Here is a 24,565-nt window from a genome sequence, read left to right on the forward strand (position 1 = left end):
ACCTATACAGATTTGAGAACATCAGGTGGCCTAGCGGCAGTACTGAATGTTTCTCACACACGACTACCCGAGGTCGCCAGTTCGATACTCGGGGTTAGCGGGGTGGAACTGAGTTAGCTAAAAAACCCCTGCGTCAGGTGGGCTACGGCCAGTACTAAACGTGGGATACGGTTTCTGGCGAGGTGGCCCCTCGGGGTGAGCCCAGTCACTATAAAAAGTTCAACCTATACAGTTTCAACCGGGCCTCGTGGTCTGGTGGTATAGGAACCTCGGCTGAGGTGTCCGCCATCACGAGTTCGAGCCCCGGCCACAGCGGATTTAACATCCCTTCCGTTGGAGCGCTGGACCCCCTACGGGGGGATAGTTGGGAATGTGGCTGCCCAGATACCAGAGTTATAAAAAAAAAAAAAAAAAAAATCCGTTAGTTTGATCAAAGTTATATTTAATCTAGATTGCTACACCATGGATGCACACTTTTACGGTAACTTAATGCACTAAATAATTAATAAATCTTCACCATTAATATTATAGGTATAAGTATTTCTATAATAAGCATGTAAAGTAAACACTCCCATTACGTCGAAAAGGTCCACACAACATTTCCAAAACTTTCATGCAAAAATAAATTTACGACTCATTATATTAACTTTTTTCTTTCGAATAGTTAACCAACACTCAGATATGGCCTTTTCATTTGGACCTGAAAAACCGACCCAGCACTGACCCCCAAGAATCCAACCCGGAACCGAAACTAAAATTAACAAATACTGTTGGTCCAAATTTCTTTTTCACAACAGAACCAGACCTGAAACTACCGAACCGAATAGACATAGCCCCCGAAAAATAAATCTTAATAGATCCAACCTAGAAAAAACAGTTATGTACCCGATTTAAATACATGTGTATCCAAAACTATAGTTTTAAAGAAATATGAGGCTTCCAAATTTTAATTTAAATATTTTTAACATGTTTTAATTTAATTATTCATAATTTATTAAAAAGATATTTGGTTCAATTTAACAAATATATGTTTCAAATCAATATAATAGAGTTGAATATGTCATGTCGTTTTCAGACATTAGATATCCGAATCCGACTGGGGACAATATGAATCCTAAAATATTATGGATATTTAGTCGGTATTTTATTTATAGAACGAATCAGCCCTAAAATATTACGGGCATTTTGTTGGTATTTTAATTATAGAACCAACCAACCCGTATTGATAAATTTTTAATTGAAATATCTATTAATAATATCTTCTCATAGTTTACGACTTCCATAGGCAAACTCTGCTGTTTCAACGTTTAACAAATTAGGTTTTCATTCAACTTCTCCTCTTCTTCTTCTTCTTCTTTGCCTCAAAACTCTTTAAATTTTTAAACTTTATCTCCCAATCGATCCGTATACTTCCGTTCATTATCGTCATAAATCCCACAATAAAATCTAAATTCATTTCAAACAATTCAAACCTCAACTCTCCATCTCCCGTATCAGAAAATGAAACCGTCAGTTGAACTGGAACTATATAAATTAGAGAATTATAAGAGGAAGATCAACCTACTGATCCCGTTTCTGATATCCTCCTTCCTCAAAATTGCGAAATGGCTTCGTCTGCTACTATCGATTCTCAACAACCTCTTCCTCACTCCCCCTTCGCTGCGCTTCGTCTGGGTAGATCTTCTCAATCTATCCATGCCCGCCTGCTCCGTTTTTGGGACTCCTCAAATTTCAGCAACCCCAATGAATTCAAGGGAATCACTTTGCTTTTCCTTGATGAGAAGGTATACTAATCTTCCCCAACAAGCTTTGTACATCGATATCGGTTTTGTTAAACTTTAGAAGTACTTGAGTTTAACTCATCATAAAATTCTGTAGGATTCTATGATCAACGGCATCATTCATGCTGAACAGGCCAATCACTACCGTCGGTCCTTACAAGAAGGTGACATCTACAGAGTTGCCCACTTTGAAGTTGGAATATGCCCACATATGTACAAGAGTACAGAGCATACCTTCCTAATCCGATTCCTCGAAGAAACAACGATTGATTCAATCATCAACAATTGTCCTCATATCAGCCTACAAAAATTCATGGTTCGCAACTATGAACAACTCCAGATCCTTGCCAACACCAATTTAGAACTCCCTGGTATGTTTCCAACAAATTTCATACTTAACTCTTCTAACATTCCTTCTTAATATATTATAAACTAAAAACTAAACAACTTAAGCTTTTCATCTAATTTCAGATGTTGTTGGTCAAATCCAAACGGTCAAAGGTTATGACCTTAAGAACGCTGAAGTCATTTCCCCACTTCTCATACGTCTTCGCATTGCCCCGTATGTACACTGTACACTCATATCTCTTAATTTGAATACTATGACTTATGCTCTCCATGATGAAGCATGTCTACGTAAATTCGTGACAGGAACATCGAAGTGGACGTGTCTTTATGGGACACAGCTGCAGCAACGTTTAAGGCAGTCTTAAACTCAGGAGAGAAAGCCTACACTGTTATGGTGGTCACAAGTGTGGCCCCAGAAAAAATAGGAGGCAAGTTAGATAGAAAAACTATGGAAATTAAATTGATGAATTAATTAACCAACTAATTCTCATTATACAGATAAGCTATACCTTAGCTCCACCCCAGCAACCAGGTGTTTTTTCAGCCCCACTCTCCAAGCCATCACAGACTTTACAATGAGGTACAATTTCCCTTTTTATGATTTAAACTATGTTTGATGTGTGCCTAATTAAACAATCACACCATTTCTATTCCAGCTTGAGAGGTGCAGTCACCAATTTGGACGACAACACGGAGAACGCTACCTGGCCCCTTAGCTCAATTGGAGATCTCAGCTACTTCCTCTCCAATCCTACCGACCAGGTTAATCATATATACATGCTTACAACATAGTCATAAAATCTCTACCCCCTTCAAATTATAATATAGACTTAAATATCTTTCTTCTTGCTGGAGACACAGGAACCTTATTTTGTCTGCAAAGCCCGGATAGTTGACGTCTTAGGCCAACATGGCTGGTACTACGTTTGTTGCACTCAGTGCAGCAAAGAAATGGTGAAATCAGCTGCCTCTCTCCGCTGTGACCAATGTGGTAACACCAATGATAAAGGCCATACTGATACTTCGTATAAACCCCAAATGGAGAATATGAAGAAGTCCGTCCTGTCTCTGTCGGATGTGATGTAGTGGGTAGAGCAGGTGAGCTTGTGATGTAGTGGGTAGAGCAGGTGAGCTTAACCTGCTGTGATGTAGTGGGTAGAGCTTAATCTGAGTCTTTTATATAAACATGTAAAAAGGGCTAGTCTTTGGGTAAGGTAAGAGAGAGTCAATAAAGAACACGTTTTCATCTTACAGCCAACCCAATGTTTCATAAACGGACGAAACACTTCGACGTCGACTACCATTATGTCAGAGAAAGGGTAGCAATGAAGGCTTTGGAGGTGAAACACATTCCTGCGACGCTGCAAATTGCAGATGTCTTTACCAAATCCTTGTCGCAGGAACCGTTTTTCAAATGGCGTAACAAACTTGGTGTTTCCGTGCCTTCTACGCCAAGTTTGAGGGGGAGTAAAGGCCATACTGATACTTCGTATAAACCCCAAATGGAGAATATGAAGAAGTCCGTCCTGTCTCTGTCGGATGTGATGTAGTGGGTAGAGCAGGTGAGCTTGTGATGTAGTGGGTAGAGCAGGTGAGCTTAACCTGCTGTGATGTAGTGGGTAGAGCTTAATCTGAGTCTTTTATATAAACATGTAAAAAGGGCTAGTCTTTGGGTAAGGTAAGAGAGAGTCAATAAAGAACACGTTTTCATCTTTATCTTGTCTTTGTTTCTTGCCTTTTACAAATGACACCGGCGTTGTTAGGTAATAATTTTAAATCCTCAGTTTTAAAAAAAAAAAGTCAAGATCTCCGGCATTGAGATCAGTCATATTAACGTTAATCACATGTATCGTGTTGAATTGTTGGTTGATGATGGGAATAATTATGCAACTTTTGTGGTGTTCGATAAGGAGATGCTCGAGATGACTAATCAACATGCAGCTACTCTCTTTATGAACGAGGTTTTATTTTCCTCACCCAAACATTTGTGAGAGCTATTACAGTCGCTGAAATCTGTTTTGTACTACAGGTCAATGTTGGTCTTGACGACAAACTCCCGCAATGCGTATCAGGACTTGAAGGGCAAACTTTTGTTTTTCATATACGTGTCAAGCCATGCAACTCCACCCAGAACTACAGTCCCTTTACTGTTTCTGCTATCAGTCACAATATTGACACCAAGGTATGAGACTATATACTTACCGAACTGTCTTCATCTCACTCGATTATTTAAAGTCACATCTATACTTCTCTCCAGGATTTCAACATCAAGGAAAGCCCCTGTGTTGATCTTAGATGTGATGAACCATCCACTCCCCCTCCAGCCAACAACACGTTAACAGCTGAGGTTGAAGAAGGTGAACGCAGCTGCTCCCGTGAGTGAATGCTTGAAAGCAACCAAAGCGTCAGCCCAACTATGCCTCCAAGTCTTCCTCAGTTTTAATATTACTATGCATTTCAAGTTTAACTCTTTGCAACCTCTTACTTGCAACGTTCTTTTAAGAACTCATTTCATTAATGTACCTCATTAGAGGATAACATTTTCATCATTTTAATTGCTTTAAGGGGATGACGTATTATATACAATCGCTGTTCAAAAAAATTCTTAAAATTTCTTCTAACTTCTTCTAAGTTTAAAAAATTAACCAAAAAATTTACAACCCCATCACCAATTTCAACTTTAGCCACTCAAGTTCTTCTAGGTGACACATAACAAACTTCAACTAATTATTAGGATTGTTCATATATTGAGAAGCTTCACTAATTACTTAATCAAATAACGGATTCGTTTAAGTTATTAAAATAAAACAATTGAATACCATTGAAAAACCAAGATTCGTATCATTGGTTCTTTCTGTGTTAAGAATCCGCTTTGTTTTGTGTTTCCTTATTGCAATAAATAAAAAATGCAAATAGAGTTGCTAAAATAACAAAAATGGTGATAGCATCTGTTTTAAAACAGTTTCGACCTACCACCTCTGCGTTGGTTCCAGTACCACCTTTAAAAATTCAAGCTAGGTCTTTAATATAATTTCAAGCTATTAAATTAAAGAGCAAATAATAATACCCTTACGGTGCTGAAGACCTAAACTGATGAAACAACAACATTGAAACTCATAAAATTATGTAATCTCCGGAAACGTGTTCTACACGTTAAACAACTAGATAATCAAACTATAACTGAAGCAAAACGTTGTCGTTTAAGTCAACAGAATACAAAATTAAACTTCCCCCAAAATCACGTGAACCTGATAACACAATTGGCTGCGTAAACAATCCCTCTCTATCTTGAAGTTTATTTATTAAGTTGACCACAGTCGAATAGATTTGTTTTAATTAATTGAAGGCCCACAAGTACACCCAATATTAAGCTATAAATCTTGAAGATCAACATACATAGGTTCTGAAGATTGCTGTAAGTAAAAATTTTAATTCCACAAGATAATTGCTACAATAACTGAATCTCAAACGTCATTTTATCATCTCATAATATTTTCTACACCATACATCATGATATTAATCATCTGATAACGTAAAAACACCAAAGTTAAAACAAAAGACGTGCTCTCACCGACAACCAAACGTTACGTAATCAAACACTTCAAAAGAAAACTAAATTAAAGCTCCTACTAAACTTCTGGAATACAAAGTAGCTTCTATATTTTCACAACGAATTCAAAGTAGTTTAAGATGCGAAAAAGGAAATCATCCCAGGGAACATCACCTGAGTGGAACAAACGTCACAAAGAAAACACACCGCTCGGATCAGCCACAGCTTCGATAATCACTGGTTCCTCCAGCGAGCTTCCAAACCGTAAAGGTCAGCTCCACCCATAAACTCACACTTAAAAAAACTACTGCTAACATCTACAACACCTGCAGCTGCCCAGAAAAGAGCAAGGGAAATGCGGCGAGCAATAATCCTATCAAAAAAACAATCCCAAAACAACCAAGTAAGTAAGGAGATATTCCACCATAGAAACCTTCTATGTATAATCGAAATTTCTCTTACTGATTTCAACCAACGTCTGTTAACGTAGGACCCAGTCTCCGCTCAAAGGGAAAGAGGTCACAGTCTCAGGAACCCGCATCTAATGGAATCCTCGAATGCCCCTTCTGTCATGCTCTGGTTTGGGAAAAAGAAAAGAAAGGGACAAGAGGTCCAAACAGGACACCGCTATTCTCAATATGCTGTCAACAAGGTAGAGTGAAACTCAAACCAGAGACAGAAGCTCCTCCTGCGTTGAAATCACTGCTCTTCACCTCCACCCATTTCCAACATGATATTCGAACTTATAACTCTATCCTCGCATTCACCTCTATGGGAGCCCAGATTGATCACTCTGTAATGCACAAGACGGGGCCTTTTACTCTAAGAATCCATGGTCAAAATGCCCACAGGATCGGCTCTTTGGTTCCTCAACCAGGACGACGTCCACAGTTCAGTCAGCTCTACATTGTTGATACGGCTAATGAGGTTCAGAATAGACTTTCAACTGTCAAGCGCACAGGCAAAACAGGTCAACTGGATCCTAATATTGTGAAACTGCTGATAGAAACAATGGACGCTCACAACTGCCTTACTAAGATATTCAGAAAAGCAAGAGACATACATGAAACTGACAGTTGCCAAGATTTCAGTATAAGACTAACTAGGATAAGACCCGCGCCTTGCGCGGAATTAAGTTATTATTTTTATTATATTTTGGAGAATGAAACAATAGTTTGGCTTCATTTGAATTAGGGGTGTTCAATCCAGATATCGGGTTGGTTTCGATTCGGTTCGGTTTTTTTCGGTATTTTGGTTAGTAAAATATAACTACTATTCTAAATCCATATTTACTTTGACTTTAGTCTTTCACATACTTTTGAAAGATTTCAACTGGACAACTAAATTGATCAGCCAATCTTGTTGCTTTAAATCATTAGTATATATATATATATATATATATTATTTAGTTTGAATATTTATTAAATAAAAATTCATATGCGTTATATTTTATGATCATTTGTAACTTATTATAATAAAAAAAATAATCTATTGATCACAAAATTTTCAGAGTGAGAATCTTCAAATTTCTAATAATATATAGATGTTTTGAAAAATTCAAAATATAAGAAAAAATATAAATGTTTTTATTATATATTTAATATGATTTTTTAATATCTTTTAATAATATAAAATTAAAAAAAGAACTAAGATACCAAAATTGTTATCAAATATTTATTATTAATAATAATTAATTTTATATATACGTTAATCATATTAGGTAATTTCGTAGCTTCTAATTAAGGAAAGAGCAAAAACAATATTTGGTAGGTTATTTATCAATTCGAATATTCGATAGTTAGTTTAATAAAAAATATAATGTAAGTTAAGATGGACCAACCTATTTTTTTAAGAATAGTATATTTTATATAGTCATTTATTAAATGAGAATTTATAATCATACACTTCTATGATCATTCATATCGTTTTATAACTGAATATTTAAATCATCGATAACAAAATTTTCAATGTGAAATCTTTAATAAGTTTATAATTTATAAATGTTTTTGAAAATTCATTGAAAGTTTTAATATTAAAATATTTATGTAATCTTATGGTATATAGTTTAATCTATATATATATATATATGTTTTATTATTAAATGATATTTTTTACTCATATGGTTTTAAAATCATGTGTATCTTCTTATAATATTAAATAAAAGTTCATATTAATACAATTTTATGATCATTTGTAACTTATTATGACAAAAAAAATAATCTATTGATCACAAAATTTTAAGAGTGGTGATCTTCAAATTTCTAATAATTTATAGACGTTTTGAAAAATTCAAAATATAACATATAAAAAAATATAAATGTTTTTTATTATATATTTAATGTAATTTTTAATATCTTTTAATAATATAAAATTTTTAAAAAGAACTAAGATACAAAAATTGTTATCAAATATTTATTATTCATAATAATTAATTTTCACATATATGTTAATCATATTAGGTAATTTCGTAGCTTTTATTTAAGGAAAGTGCAAAACATTTTTTGGTACGTTATTTATCAATTCGATAGTTAGTTTAATAAAAAGTGTAATATAAGTTAAGATGGACCAACCTATTTTTCTAAGAATAGTATATTTTATATAGTTATTTATTAAATAAGAATTTATAATCATACGGTTCTATGATCATTCATATCATTTTATAACAAAATATTTAAATCATCGATAACAAAATTTTCAATCTGAAATTTAATAAGTTTATAATTTATAAATGTTCTTAAAATTCATTGAAACTTTTAATATTAAAATATTTATGTAATCCTATGGTATATAGTGTTTAATCTATATATATATATATATATTTATTTTATTATTAAATGATATTTTTTACTCATATGGTTTTAAAATCATGTGTATCTTCTTATAATAAAAATGTTAAACCATTGATCATTAATTTTTAACATAATAATTTTAATAGTTTTAGTCATTTATTGTCGTTTTTAAAAATTCAAAATATAACATATACGAAAAAATCTAAATTTTACTTTTATAGCTAATTTGATTGTTTAATTTATTTTAATAATATAAAATTAAACAAAAAATGATGGAGGATATATAAATTGTTATCAAATCTTTATTATTAAAATCATTAATTGTCATATATATATTAGTCATTTATGGTAATTCCGTAGGTTTGATTTAAGGAAAGAAAATAACATATCATATCATTATATCATATAGTTTGACCAACTTATGTATCTAACAACATATAAAAATCAAATGTGGACCTACTTATTTTTCAATTGAATGTAATTGACTACCTAATTGAGTGCCACCTATGCATTGGGGCCTATTTTAATTAATACAAAATTGAGGTTACATCTTTTCAAATGTTCCTCAATTAATATATAGGGGATAGGCCAGTCAAAACGTAATCGTCAGTATGATATGCCTCAAGCGGATGAGATAGCAGGCCTTATCGTTGGTGACTTTACACAGGATATGGGCGAGAGAGATGTAGTTGTCCAACACAAATCATCAGGACTGCAGCATATAAGTGATATGCACCCACTCTTCATGACTTTGCAATATCCAATTCTGTTCCCGTACGGACAGATAGGCTTCAACGAGAACATACCTGTCACGAATACTGATGGAAACACAAGGAGAAGGGAATACATCACAAAGAGAGAATATTTTGCATACCAGCTGCAAACTCGCTTGGCAGAAGGCATGGTTATTGTGAGATCCAAAAGATTACTCCACCAGTATATCGTTGACGCTTACACATCCATAGAGCAAGAGAGGTTGCGGTGGTTCAGATTGAACCAGAAGAAGATCAGAGCAGACCTATATAACAATGTACAAGATGCTGCCATGAAAGGGGATACGGACGCAAAATCAATAGGAAAGCGAGTCATATTACCCGCAAGTTTTACAGGGAGCCCACGTTATATGGCTGAAAAGTATCATGATGCGATGGCAATATGTCGGTGGTATGGGAATCCAGACTTATTCATCACCATTACAACCAATCCCAAATGGGATGAGATATCTGACCACCTTAAAATGTATGGCTCTGATGACCCTAATGATCACCCAGACTTAGAAGCTAGGGTGTTCAAGATGAAGCTTGATGAGTTGATTTCAGATTTCAACAAAGGCATCTTCTTTCCCCGTCCCAAAGCAGGTATCATTCTGCAAAAAAAATTGTTTTATTATTACACCAAATCAATTCACTGACCTTATAATTTCACTATACAAACTAACCATATCTGAACAAACATATCTGACCTGTTATTTTTTAAAACTCAGTTGTCTACACAATTGAGTTTCAGAAGAGAGGGTTGCCACATGCTCACATACTTCTATGGCTTGACGGTGACTTCAGAAATCCAACAGCATCAGATATTGACAAAATCATCTCAGCAGAACTCCCAGACAAAGAAAAAGATCCAGAGGCTTATGGTCTGGTGGAGCAACACATGATGCACGGCCCCTGTGGGGAAGACAGAAAAGCATCTCCGTGCATGGAGGATGGTGTTTGCAGTAAAAAAATTCCCCGCAGCTACGTTTCACACACTCAAGTTAATGAGTCCGGCTACATCTTATACAGGCGACGGCAGACAGAACAGTTTGTTTACAAGGGAAACATCAAGCTTGACAATCAATTTGTTGTTCCCCACAATCTCCAGATCCTGAAAAAAATACAAGGCACATGTCAATGTCGAATGGTGCAACAAATCAAGCGCAATCAAATACCTGTTCAAGTACATTACAAAGGGTGTTGATAGATCATGCTTCAGGTTCCAAAAAAACCAAGACCAGTCTACTCAGTCGGAGACAAACAAAAAAGAAAAGCCGATCAATGAGATAGATAATTATTTAGACGGGAGGTACCTTTCAGCATGTGAATCGATGTGGAGAATATTTGAGTTTTCTATTCACCACCACACCCCAGCGGTTCAGAAAATGCCAGTACACCTCCCTGGAGAACAGACGGCTATATTTGAAGAAGATGAGGACCTTGGGAATGTCGAGAACCGGTACCTACATGGCAGAACTATGTTAACAGAGTGGTTTGAAATGAACAGACTCTACGAAGAAGTCAGGAAATTAAAGTACATTGAGATGCTACTTATGTTTGTCTGGGATAGTTCAAACAAGATCTACACAAAAAGAAAGCAGAAAGGGACCATTGGACGGATTGTAAACATTAACCCAGCAGCTGGTGATAAATATTACTTGCGCATTTTGGTCAGCGTAGTACGAGGCCCTACATGCTATGACGATTTATATTCAGTGGGTGACATCAAATACAATACCTTTCAAGAAGCCTGCTATGCAAGAGGCTTGCTCGGCACAGACAAGGACTGGCATGACTCGATGTCAGAAGCATCTCAATTCTCATCGCCAAGATCTCTTCGCTACATGTTCGTACTAATCCTCGTCTTCTGTCAGGTCTCAGAACCAAAAAAACTATGGGACCATTCTTGGCAGGACATGGCAGAAGATGTTCTCATGCAGCAACGACGTCTACTTCGTTTCCCAGACCTCCAGCTATCCCCCAATGAACTACAACAGTACACACTTATTGAAATAGAATGCTTGCTACAAAACTTCGAGAAGTCGTTAACTGAGTTTACGGTGATGCCACTTCCAAACAAAGCTGTTATGGACCAAATCAAACATAAAGCTATGGCGAGGCACGACCAGTTTGACATAGCTGAGGAGGCCATTATCCACGAGAAGCTTTTTGACAAACTCAACCATCAACAACGGGCAGTATATGATGCAGTCATCAAGTCCGTTTTTCAGAAGGAAGGCAGGTTATTCTTCCTCTATGGAGCAGGAGGTACAGGAAAGACATTCCTATACCGAGCCATCATAGCAGCTTTGCGATCAAGCAGCAAGAAATTCATACCAGTCCCTTCCTCAGCAATTGCCGCTCTTCTACTGCCTGGTGGTCGCACAGCACACTCCAAGTTTAATATTCCACTTAAGCTTTTTGAAGATACTTACTATGAAGTGAAAGCTGGAACAATCCTCGCCAACTTCCTCAACGAATCAGACCTCATCATCTGGGACGAAGCTCCAATGGCACATCGCCACACGTTTGAAGCTGTTGATCGTACTCTAAGGGACATTTTAGCAGTCACAGATAAAACAACGTTGACAGAACCTTTTGGTGGCAAAACAGTACTTCTGGGAGGTGATTTCCGCCAGATTTTGCCAGTTATTCCCCAAGGTACAAGACAAGATACAGTCAACGCCGCTCTCAATCGATCGCACCTCTGGAACAACTGCGAAATTTTTCTCCTGACGCAAAACATGCGTGTAAAACCAGAAGAAAAAGCTTTTGCGGACTGGATTCTTGAGGTCGGTGATGGCAGAGCAGCAAAGGAACCTCAGATCCTCGACGACTGTGCCCAACCAGAAGATCAAATTCTCATAGACAAAACTATCCTTCTGCCTATAACCTCCACTCCTTTGGAGACTCTATGTTCTTCTGCCTTTTCAGATTTTGCAAACGACTACAAGGATCTGTACAAAATCAGAGAGACTGCCATATTAACACCAAGGAATGTCACAGTTGATGAAATCAACAATTATTTGGTATCAAAAGTTCCTGGAGAAGAGAAGGAGTACTTGAGTGCGGACAGCTTTGCGGAGGAAGAGCAACATTCAGGAGACTTAGATATGACATACCCGGTGGAATATCTAAACTCATTGGAGTTTCCAGGTCTACCAGCGCATAAACTACGTCTGAAAGTGGTTGTCCCAGTCATGCTCCTGCGTAATCTGAACCAAAAGGAAGGCTTATGTAACCGCACAAGACTAATAGTGACACACTTGGGGGAAAAGGTTATTAAGACAGAAATGCTCACATCAACCACCAAGAGAGATCCTATTCTGCTACCACGGATCATATTGTCACCACCAGAATCCAACCATCCATTCACCTTGAAGCGACGCCAGTTTCCGATAAGGGTTTGTTATGCGATGACAATAATAAAAGCCAAGGACAGACTTTGTCACGTCTCTCTATACTTGCCTAAACCAGTCTTCAGCCATGGTCAGCTATACGTGGCACTGTCAAGAGTTACAACACCCAAAGGACTCAAAATTTTAGACTTGAGCAGAGATGGGGATGGGAGTAGAACGATATCTAACATAGTCTACAGAGAAGCCTACAACGGACTGCCTCAATCTACCGGTATGTTATCTTCTATCTCCACCTATGCGTTAGGCGTCTCCTTATACTTTCCAATATTATATAAAACACTTACGTTCGAAGCAAATCAGATTAACTAACACAACCTCAAATCTTAAGTCACACAATCAGATATTCAGTTTAAACGTACGTTTTTACTTTGGTTCATCAAAGATGACAAACTAAAGGTTCATCTCAATATGTCTACATCCTCCATATCTATCAAGATAAAAACATTCAGAAAGAAAATTAAAGAGTTTAAGAATCACTGAGAAACTAACATGAAAAAACAAATTTGAGAACGGCACAGACAGCACGAATTGTGAAGCCAAAGCTTAATAAAGTACAGCGTTTTAGGGTCCCGTTATACTTTTGTTGTTTCTCTATTAAAATTAGTGAAAAAAAACCAAAAATTCAAACCTTCTCTGTTGCAGGTTCAGACGATGACGAAACATCAAAGGATCAATGAGTACGGATTGATGCCGACTCTGCCTAAGCTAATGTGAGCAAATTCTTCTTCAATTACGCTTTAGAACAATTGCCGTAACCCAAAATCACCGCCTTAAACGCCAATCAGGACAGGAATCGCAGGCAACGGTGAAGCTCCCCCGACGACGGAGGAAAAAAGACGACCTAAGGGATTTTTTTAAGTATCAGAACAAATGTAAATTCAAGGCCCACCACAATTCGAGCCCAACATTTTTAAACCCAATCCGTTTTTGGGACGACCAAATATGCTTTGATATGTTGAGCATACAAACATTTAAAGAAACAACATTATATTTTCCCAAACAGAACTAACCTACAAAAAAATAGTTATATAACTATTTAATTAAATAAATTTCATAAATTAATACTGTATTATATAAAAAAAACCATTTAGTTGACCCACTTGATTATTTATCCTCTCACCACAAATTAATTAACTATATTATTAAATTATTTTAACAATTACTAAACTTTATGTCAACAATTTACAACCGTTATGTTTTCAGGTCCATATAATTTTTCATTTATTTATTTTTCAATGTTACCACCTTTTACAACATCCAATTACAAATGATAACCTCATTGGTGAAATAAAAAACTATTAAAGAAAACAAATTTCTAATATAATATCATTAAACGCAATCTTGAAATAATAGATCAAACAGTGATTGTAAATATATTAAGCATAATCTTCTGAAACAGTAACAAGCCAGCATAATAAAATAAATAAATTAATAACAGTCCATTTACTCCAAGTATTTAACGCCAATGAATAAATGAACCATATAAACAAACGTCAAAAAGTAAACAACAAAAAAAAAAACACACACCAACCATCTATAAAACATATCTATGACACCCTACCTTCAACAAACACCACAAGAATGAATAACAATCCATTTCTTTCTCATCACTTCACCCACCGAACAATATCTTCAAGAGCAAATCCACAACGAACACTCCAAGTCTATCCACAGACCAACGATACAACAATCCGACATCAATTTCCAAGTTCGATCTTTCATTGACAATCAAGGTAATTTCAACGATTCAACAATTGAGACGATGGAATTCATGTTAACATACCATGTCATTCATCATCCCAACCCAAAAATGTGTTCATCTACAACGTATCCGGCCCCGCGCTTGCGCGGGGGCTATGCCCCTAGTACTATTAAAAAGACAAAATAGCAATAAGTTGGAAATACCTCATCAAATAAACTCAATTTGTAATGAGCAACGAAGTGAGCGAAAACTTACTGCTGCATCATCATCAATCAATTCTTCTTCGTGATTCAAAAATTGGTGCTGTCCACGCTGTTTACGATCAATATCTCTATCCAGCTGGACTATATAGCTAGAAAGTCGTCACTTTTAAATTGATCTCTTTCTCTTTGTGAATTAGGGATAATGAAGCGGCAATGATTGAAGAAATAGCCGTCCATATTTCAAACAAGTTGAATATTGCTACACGCTGTCCACGCTGTTTACTTCATTATCCCTAATACACATTTAAAAGTGACGACTTTCTCTTAGCTATATATATAATTCAAATTTTATAATATACAGTTTGATGCTAGAAGAATACAAACATGTTTGTTATATATATGGTAACCGGCGATTGTGGCCACACCCTCCAAAGCTTGTCTCCATGTCTCAATCTTCTCTTTGTTTTCTCCTTGACAGGTTTCTTCAAAAACCTTCCCAAAATCTCCTGTCTGCTTCTTTACATCAGTTGGATTCACTTTATAAAAAATAGTCATCACCATCTGACCCAATTCTCTGTTCATGATCTCCACCAATTCCTCAAGACACCACGACGAAGAAGCGTATCTTTCGGAGAGCAAGACGATGGCAATCTTAGTTAGATCCTCCGATCGCCCGTTTGAGTTCAGGACCGATGGATTCTCCTCTCTCGATCTTGTTTTTTTTGCTAACCGAGTATTCTAGCCCCACCGAGGTGGTCCAGACTAGAGACCGAAGTGAGCATGGACGCTGCCAGGGCGTCACCATGTGGCTCACCGTGTAACGGTCTTCGGTCTCGGGTGCTACAGCCCACATGTAAATTCCGCAGTGGCCAAGGCTCGAACTAGGGGAGGGCACTCCAGCTGGAGCTCCTATACCACTAGACCAAAGCAACTTGGTTAAACATGTTGATTCCTTTGTTTCTGAACTCCTTCAACATGTGACTGAGAAAATTTTGGCGTACATCTTGCCCGTGGAAGCTTGGAAAGACATCGTGATCCCAGTTTCGAGGCAAAGAAGACGACGAAGAAGCCATTAGTACGATTTAGATAACAGATCTATTTTAGCGCTGTGTGGGCGTAAGGATCAACAAAGAGACTTTGTATACTTAACAACATAGAATTTTATTTTTTATTGACTGGAAATAAAGTTTTATCTTTTCATGGAAAATATGAGCCACAACCCTAACCATGTAGATTCCACCATTTATTGGAAATTGCTGAGTTATTACCTCTAGAAGAAGAAATTGGTTTTGGCACCACAACACAAGCAATTTCAACGAAGAACACTAGCAATTTTTGAGAATCCTACCTGCTTCTTCGTCTGATGTGAAAATGGGAAGGTAAATGATGGTGAGATAGGTTTAAATCGGAGGCAGTTATTAGATGAAACACTGACAAATAAGGAAATATAATGGTGTTTAAAAAAAAGGCAGTATAATGAAATAACTGGCATAAATACTCAATTTGAGATTTGTAATTTAGGAAATACAACTAGTGTTGCCTGTGCATACGCACAGAAATATTTATTCTACAAATAAAATTAGTTACATACATATAATTAACATGTAAAAAGTTAGCCAAAAAAAATTAAAGTTAGCATAAAAGCATTAACACATTTATCACTGATTAACGAAAGACATAAAAATTAAGTTAGATCTGTTAAAAAGTTAAGAATCTTATTATAGAAAGCTTGGTTCTTCAAAGTTGCTAATTAATATGATTGCGACATGTGTCAATTAATTTATTAAGATTGTGACATGTGTCAAAAATATGTTACAATTCTCTTTTATTAAGATTTAAAAAATTTTAGAAAAAAAAAATTATTATTACATTTTTTTGGACACTAGAAAAGAAAAATTATTAAAAAATACAGGTTATTATTCTTTTTAGGAGTTAAGAAAAGGAAAATTACTATCACATAGCCTTTTACAATTATAGTAAATTTAATTTTTAAAAATTCTATAAACAAAGAATAATTGTAAAAAGCTATTTGAAAGTTTTTTTTCTTTTTAAAATATTTTTTATATTTTTCATTTTAAAGATACTTAAGAAATCTTATTATATAAAGCTTGATTCTTCAAAGTTGCTAATTAATATGATTGCGACATGTGTCAATTAATTTATTAAGATTGTGACATGTGTCAAACATTTTTTTAGACACTAGAAAAGAAAAATTGTTAAAAAATATAGGTTATTATTCTTTTTAGGAGTTAAGAAAAGAAAAATTACTATCACATAGCCTTTTACAATTATAGTAAATTTAATTTTTAAAAATTCTATAAACAAAGAATAATTGTAAAAAGCTATTTGAAAGTTTTTTTTTCTTTTTAAAATATTTTTTTATATTTTTCATTTTAAAGATACTAAAGAAATCTTATTATATAAAGCTTGGTTCTTCAAAGTTGCTAATTAATATGATTGCGACATGTGTCATTTAATTTATTAAGATTGTGACATGTGTCAAAAATATGTTACAATTCTCTTTTATTAAGATTTAAAAAATTTTAGAAAAAGAAAATTATTATTACATTTTTTTGGACACTAGAAAAGAAAAATTATTAAAAAATATAGGTTATTATTCTTTTTAGGAGTTAAGAAAAGAAAAATTACTATCACATAGCCTTTTACAATTATAGTAAATTTAATTTTTAAAAATTCTATAAACAAAGAATAATTGTAAAAAGCTATTTGAAAGTTTTTTTTCTTTTTAAAATATTTTTTATATTTTTCATTTTAAAGATACTAAAGAAATCTTATTATATAAAGCTTGATTCTTCAAAGTTGCTAATTAATATGATTGCGACATGTGTCAATTAATTTATTAAGATTGTGACATGTGTCAAACATTTTTTTGGACACTAGAAAAGAAAAATTGTTAAAAAATATAGGTTATTATTCTTTTTAGGAGTTAAGAAAAGGAAAATTACTATCACATAGCCTTTTACAATTATAGTAAATTTAATTTTTAAAAATTCTATAAACAAAGAATAATTGTAAAAAGCTATTTGAAAGTTTTTTTTTCTTTTTAAAATATTTTTTATATTTTTCATTTTAAAGATACTAAAGAAATATTATTATATAAAGCTTGGTTCTTCAAAGTTGCTAATTAATATGATTGCGACATGTGTCAATTAATTTATTAAGATTGTGACATGTGTCAAACATTTTTTTGGACACTAGAAAAGAAAAATTGTTAAAAAATATAGGTTATTATTCTTTTTAGGAGTTAAGAAAAGGAAAATTACTATCACATAGCCTTTTACAATTATAGTAAATTTAATTTTTAAAAATTCTATAAACAAAGAATAATTGTAAAAAGCTATTTGAAAGTTTTTTTTTCTTTTTAAATTTTTTTTTTTATATTTTTCATTTTAAAGATACTAAAGAAATATTATTATATAAAGCTTGGTTCTTCAAAGTTGCTAATTAATATGATTGCGACATGTGTCAATTAATTTATTAAGATTGTGACATGTGTCAAAAATATGTTACAATTCTCTTTTATTAAGATTTAAAAAATTTTAGAAAAAGAAAATTATTATTACATTTTTTTGGACACTAGAAAGAAAAATTATTAAAAAATATAGGTTATTATTCTTTTTAGGAGTTAAGAAAAGGAAAGTACTATCGCATAGCCTTTTACAATTATAGTAAATTTAATTTTTAAAAATTCTATAAACAAAGAATAATTGTAAAAAGCTATTTGAAAGTTTTTTTTTCTTTTTAAAATATTTTTTATATTTTTCATTTTAAAGATACTAAAGAAAAATATTATAAGATAAAATATTAATTTTTTTAATAAAAAATTAAATAAAAACGAATTATAAAATCCTACGAGTACAAGAAATTATCTAATAAAAATAATAGAAAAACTAACTATAAAATAAGTGATATTCCTTTTTTAAAACCTAAGAAAATAAAAATGTAAAAGTACTCTTATTATTTTCATATAAATAACTAACTTTCCTTTTTAACAGATAAATGTATACTACAAAAATATAAACCAACATAAATATTATTTTCACATCTATATTTAGGTTTAAGATTCTTCATATTATTTTCATAAAAAATAGTATTGACAAGAAAAATATTATATGAGTATTTTCTTTTAATTTCTTTAAACAACTCAATTTTTTTTTTCATCCTTATTACATCTTATGATGCTAACACAAGTTTTTTTTTTAATTATGATGTTTTTATCGTACATAAGTATGTGTAAATATGAGGAATATATGTTTGTATGTATAAGACACAATATATAATTAACTAAACATAATGTTTTTATTGAAAATATATTAGTTGTATAAAAATCTTAAAAAACAAGAACGGATTATAGTTGAAATTTTCCTTTTTAATAGATAGTTTTGTGTTAAAAAATTATAAACCAAAAATAACTTCAAATATTTCACCCGATATGATTGTGACATTTGTACAAAACAAAACATTGTGTATGTATTAATAAAAATCTATCATTATTTGAAAATAATTTTTTTCGTAAAATCCTAAATAAAAGAAATTTGAAAAATAACTTTCGCCTCTTTTAATCTTAACCAAATAAGATTTTGTTTTCCTTTTAAATCATGACCAAATAGAATTGTAAAAGTAATTTTTACTTTAAAATTTAATGATAAATATAATAATGAAAATATTTAATTAAAAATTAGTGATGTTGAGAAAACGAATTTTGAAAATAATATGATACTGAAAATATTTAATTAAAAATATTAGTGATATTGAGAAAATGAATTTTGAAAATAGCAAGTTTTAAAAATAGTTAATATTTGCTGGAAATAATTATTTGATAGTATTTTTATATTCTAAATCCTAGAAAAAATAATTATAAAAGATTATGTAATTTTAATTTTCTTTTATAACACAGTAAAACTGTAATAAAATATTTGATAGTTCTTTTCCTTAAAAAAGAAAATCCTAAACAAAAGAGATTTGTATCATATTTTTTATTTCCTAACCAAAAGAGAATTGTAAAAAGTTATTTGATAGTGTAGAAAATTTGATGATGAACATGATACTAAAAATTATTTAATTAAAAATGAAGTGTAAAAATAGTATTGATATGAATTGTAAAAATCATAATTTAAAAGTATTTAATAGTAACTAAAAATAATTATTTGATAGCAATAAGATTTTTCTGAAATTCTAAACAAAAGATAATTGTAAAAGTTTATATGATAATACTTTTCATTTTCTATAATCCAAAACAAAAATATAAAAAACTATTTGATAGTTTTTATTTTTTTAATTGTAAATAAAAACGAGAGTTATAAAATATATTATTTTCCTTTTTTAAAAAATCCTAACAAAAGTAAACATACGTATTTAATAGTATTTAAAAAAGAATTTGATGACAAGTATGATGATAAAACTATTAAATTAACAAAAATCAAAACTTAGGATGTTGTCGTGATTGGTATTTATGTGTTTGGTTATACGAAAATCAAACACATGTTTGATATATATATTTTCATGTTTGCTCATAAAAAATTGATTATTATTATTGTCACCGTACATATGTTTAGTCAAAAACAAATCAAGCTTCATCGTTATCTTATTACATTTTATTTTATTTTAACTATGTAGTAGTTTATAATTCATTTTAATTAAAATGTTATTATGAAAATATATCATTAATAAATCATGTATCAAGAAAATTATTTAACATCAGACAAGTTTATTAAAACACTAAATTAGTACATAAGAAAGTGTATAATGTGGTCATTGCTTCTTGGTCTTATTTAACTTCCAAATTTCTTTTTATTTCATTATAATTATTATTTCGGGTTGGATCCGGTTTAAATTTTTACGTTTGGATATTTTTTCTAGCTCTAACAAATATTAATTGAAACTTATGTGTGAAAACGAGTTCTTAACTATAAAATAAATTTCACATAACATATGCCAAAACAATTTTAAAACAATAATAAAATGATTTTTTAATATTTTTTATTAAATTAAAATATCAAATAAAGCCCGTTGCAACGCACGGGCCCAAATCCAGTGTAAAATAATTTGAGTAATCAAAATTACTTTATATGTAAGTTTGAAAATATGTGATTTTTAAATCTAGATGATACATTATACATCAGATATAGAGAAAATGAGATATCATATAAAATTAGGTCTAAAGTGTATTTATAATAGCTTAAAACTCGAACCGGGTCGACCCGACAAACCCGGGTTCGACCCGGAAAACCAAATGGAAAAGTGGTCTCGGAATTGGCCGCGGACAGGCTTGACCCGCGGCCGTGGTCCACGGTTCACCCACTCCATATTCGACCTCTCGGGATGCAATCCGCGGACGGAGTCGACCCGCAGTCGACGTCCGTGGTCCACCCTCGTCCAATTCCGCGGACAGCCTTCACCCGCGGCCGAAGTCCGCGGCCTATCCACGCGAACCTCAAGCTCTCTGGTCCGAATCCACAGACTGGTGTTGTCCGCGGTTTCCGTCCGCGGGATGGTCCGTCTCGGCTGATCTCTCAGGAGCAATTCCGCGGCCTGGTCCAGTCCGACCTGGTCGTCCGCAGCCTGGTCCATCTTCTTGCCTTTGCCACTTTTCCTCATGCTTGCCCATCAAACTCTCCAAACTTCAATTTGAGCTTTTCCAAACCTCAAATACTATACATGCATATGCTATGTACCTAATTAGACTCTAAATGCATCTTAAATGATTTAAATGAGTAAGGAAATGATGTTTAAAACCATGCAAAATCTCAAGACATCAAGCTCCATCTAGAAGAATTGCATGGGTCTTTAATAGCTCATTTACTGTTTTTTTTTTTGTAATATCCTCATCTGCTCTTCTAATGCCTGAACAATATGTTAGAAATGTTTTGAGTATAATGGAGTAATAATGACTCCGAACAATATGTTAGAAATTTTTTGAGTATAATGGAGTAATAATGACTCTGGAGGATTAAGCACAAACCAAAACATATAGTTGGGAAACACAAATATAATCCAGTAACATCTTCAATTTGTTTCCTGCAAAAAAAGGTGAAATAGTTGAAGATATGTAAAGACGATGGAAGAGATGTGTCTAAACCTTTACCAAATGCAACTACTTAGAATCAATGAATCAGATAAATAGCTTTAATAAATGACCAAAAAGAGGCTAGGGAGAGCTAGGAAAGGTGAAGTTCATCGTGAGTTTAAGCCGAAACGGTTTAGAGATCGAGGTGGTTTTGGATGACAAACTGAGGATTTTAGAAAGAAAGATTTGTGCTATTTTGAATTAAGGTTTTAAAATTGAAAGAGTATACTCATATTCTGTTATCGATGGGGAGTTTTATTATTTGTTTGTAAAATCCAAGAGATTAAGATAGGAGTATGGAAAATAAATCGTGGATGAAGAAAACAGATAGTGGGTAGTTGCATTTTTTCTCAATATTATTTTGTTTTAAATGATTTTTTCTTAATTTTGATAAACAGTAAGGTGGCAGAATTTGGTGATTTGTTTGGTCAGATGACTTGTGCTTTAATATATAGAGGATGTTTCAAAATCCTTTTGTAAAGAACAAAATTGGCTTGACGGCGTTAATGTCAGCGTCTTCCTTTTTCCACCGGCTAGTTTGCATTTTTCTTTTAATTTAATATTTTTTTATCAAGCTTAGATGGTATTTTGATGGCTTTATCGGTGAAATAGCCATATTTGTATATGAAATTAAGTGAATAGCATTTATTTTGAAATAATTAAATGACACTTTTTTGTACACAATCCATCCGGTTATGTCCTTTTAAGTAGCAGGTTGTTAATTACATTTTTTAAAGTGACACATGAATATTATTCCAAATGAAAGAAGAAAGAGTCATCCACGTGTACCTTTATTGATCACATACATATTTATGGAGTATGTTATTCCATGTCACTGAAGTAGTATAAGATTATAACTTAACCTACAATCGCTAAATACTAAACATATCCCAACCTGATCTCTAATCCCACTCCAATCTCTAAATATTAAACCCTAATTTTTAATCAGTAAACCCTAAATCCAAATATAAACCAAAAAACCAAATATAAACCCAAAATCCAAATAGAGTGGAACAAAATAAATAACATAGTACATATTAATTAAACTATGAAATATCTACAATTATATGGAATAAGTTAATGTTGATCCCAATCATACCCCCTTACCTTATAAATACTAAACTTTAAACTCTAATCACTAAACCTTTACTCAAATATAAACCCGAAACCTAAATAGAATGAAACAAAATAAATAACATAGTACATATTGGTGAAATTATGAAATGTCTATGATTACATGGAAGAATTAAATCTCAACCATACTCTATCACCTTCTAAATACTAAACCCTAAACTATAATCACTAAACTCTAACCTAAATATGAACCATAACCTAAATATGAACCCTAAACCCAAATATTAAAATCTAAAGGTTACACAATATTACGTAATATTAAATTAAATTATGTAATATTAAACTACACAATATAGATCATAGTACGATTTTTACAGGTTCAAAAACATGTAACGATAGTTAAAACTTAATAAAACTAAAAGTTATATATCTAGACAAAATATATCACTTTTTAGTAACTATCAAATGGAGTGGAACATGATAAAATAGTATAGTAAAAGAGATGATGTGATTCTAAAAATACCACGAGTTACTTTGCGCACAACTAATAATTAAGATTTTTTTTTCTTTTTTGCAGATTGCACCGGTTGATTTTGGGGGCAAAACAACATTATTGCATAAAATGAAATGTATGTATAGAAAAGATAGAGCATTTAGCTATTTATCCAATTATGTTTTTTTTCTCTGTCATACAGCCCAATTTTCTCATTTTGATTGCTGATAAGAGATGAACTGATTTTAACAGCTAAACAATAAACATAAAATACAATAATAGCAGAAATTAAATAAGATAGTTTTACATAAGAAGTCTGACAGAGCAAAACTTGAATGTGTTGGTTGGAGCCATCGTGACCGATTACTGCAACTTAGTCACCTTAGATTGTGTCATTAGAGACCAATTGTCACATATGACTACGAGAAATACCAAAGACATTTTCTGGTTTCGTACATTACCGTTACACAAAATAACAAAATACTAAATAATAAAATAAATTGAGACAAATATCTTATATATTAAAACATAAGTAAAAACTTTGATTCATATGTGATTTTTTTTAAAATAGACCTAATCGACATATTCCTAGAAAGTGAGGTTACATTTAATCTCTAATTTTACCATTTAAATTTTGGGCATACCATAAATTTTTATTGGGCTATTAATAATTGGATTTAAACAATAGATGATCCATTGGATTTATCAAAAAGTATAAATTTAATAGATATAATTTAATGTTGTAATACTTCCATATGTTAAATATTTAAATATTTGTGGATGTTAACTTTTAAAATTACAAAGATTTTTTTTTAAATAACAAAAATCATATTATTTAACAATGATTAATATTTTCTACCTTAAACCAATGAAAACAAATTTTAAATTATACATTTTATTTTAAAAATTAAACAAAAACTAAATGTTTAATTATTTACTCGATAATATAAATCTATGAAAGCGAAAATTTTAATTTTTTAAAAACTTTCTAAATTTCTGAAATGTTACAATATCTTTGAATATGACAATAAAACAATATTTTACCAATCTTTGTATATATAGTTACGATTTTAATAATGAAATAATAATCCGAAAATATATATATATATATAGAAGAAGATACAAATACTTGTGAAAGTTTGAAATAATCTATTCAATGAAAAAATATACCGTAAACTTATTATGTTTTAAAAATTGATAGACACATATATATTATAATATATACCAATTTAGAATTGAAAACAAAATATTTATATAAAAATAAATGAAAACAAAAACTCGCGCTATTGCGCGGATCGAGATCTAGTTCAGCTTTACAGGAACAAAAAAACATGGGAGAAAATTAAAAGAGATTTACTATAAAA

At 32.3% G+C, this 24,565-nt stretch overlaps 3 protein-coding genes and 1 pseudogene across 7 annotated transcripts; 3 read left to right on the forward strand and 1 right to left on the reverse strand.

Annotated features, from left to right (window-relative positions):
- The first annotated feature begins 1,290 nt into the window (after positions 1-1,290).
- Positions 1,291-3,841, forward strand: LOC125588835. 2 transcript variants are annotated; one of them, XM_048760698.1, is made up of 8 exons: positions 1,291-1,784; positions 1,879-2,152; positions 2,253-2,343; positions 2,433-2,557; positions 2,628-2,709; positions 2,786-2,891; positions 2,991-3,138; positions 3,603-3,841. In XM_048760698.1, exons 1-8 carry the CDS (start codon positions 1,605-1,607, stop codon positions 3,677-3,679), a joined length of 1,083 nt encoding a protein of 360 aa, XP_048616655.1. In that variant the 5' UTR covers positions 1,291-1,604; the 3' UTR covers positions 3,680-3,841. The 2 variants fall into 2 exon arrangements, with proteins under 2 accessions (XP_048616655.1, XP_048616654.1); XM_048760697.1 differs by lacking the exon at positions 3,603-3,841 and having other exon boundaries at positions 2,991-3,380.
- On the forward strand, positions 3,392-4,746 carry LOC125588837. Of its 3 annotated transcripts, none has more exons than XM_048760702.1 (4): positions 3,392-3,892; positions 4,040-4,090; positions 4,159-4,311; positions 4,387-4,746. In XM_048760702.1, the coding sequence occupies exons 2-4, from the start codon at positions 4,043-4,045 to the stop codon at positions 4,510-4,512; spliced, it is 327 nt and encodes a 108-aa protein (XP_048616659.1). In that variant the 5' UTR covers positions 3,392-3,892; positions 4,040-4,042; the 3' UTR covers positions 4,513-4,746. The 3 variants fall into 3 exon arrangements, with proteins under 3 accessions (XP_048616659.1, XP_048616660.1, XP_048616658.1); XM_048760703.1 differs by having other exon boundaries at positions 3,393-3,892; positions 4,043-4,090; XM_048760701.1 differs by having other exon boundaries at positions 3,393-4,090.
- Positions 4,747-9,936: 5,190 nt separating this feature from the next.
- LOC106381731 (ATP-dependent DNA helicase PIF1-like) lies at positions 9,937-15,814 on the forward strand. Of its 2 annotated transcripts, XM_048760695.1 has the most exons (3): positions 9,937-14,375; positions 14,745-14,857; positions 15,026-15,814. In XM_048760695.1, exon 1 carries the CDS (start codon positions 10,555-10,557, stop codon positions 12,949-12,951), a length of 2,397 nt encoding a protein of 798 aa, XP_048616652.1. In that variant the 5' UTR covers positions 9,937-10,554; the 3' UTR covers positions 12,952-14,375; positions 14,745-14,857; positions 15,026-15,814. The 2 variants fall into 2 exon arrangements, with proteins under 2 accessions (XP_048616652.1, XP_048616653.1); XM_048760696.1 differs by lacking the exon at positions 14,745-14,857.
- On the reverse strand, positions 14,856-15,620 carry LOC125588838 (annotated as a pseudogene).
- Positions 15,815-24,565: the final 8,751 nt, after the last annotated feature.

Source organism: Brassica napus, chromosome C6, assembly GCF_020379485.1.
Source record: "Brassica napus cultivar Da-Ae chromosome C6, Da-Ae, whole genome shotgun sequence".
Classification (NCBI taxonomy): Eukaryota; Viridiplantae; Streptophyta; class Magnoliopsida; order Brassicales; family Brassicaceae; genus Brassica; species Brassica napus.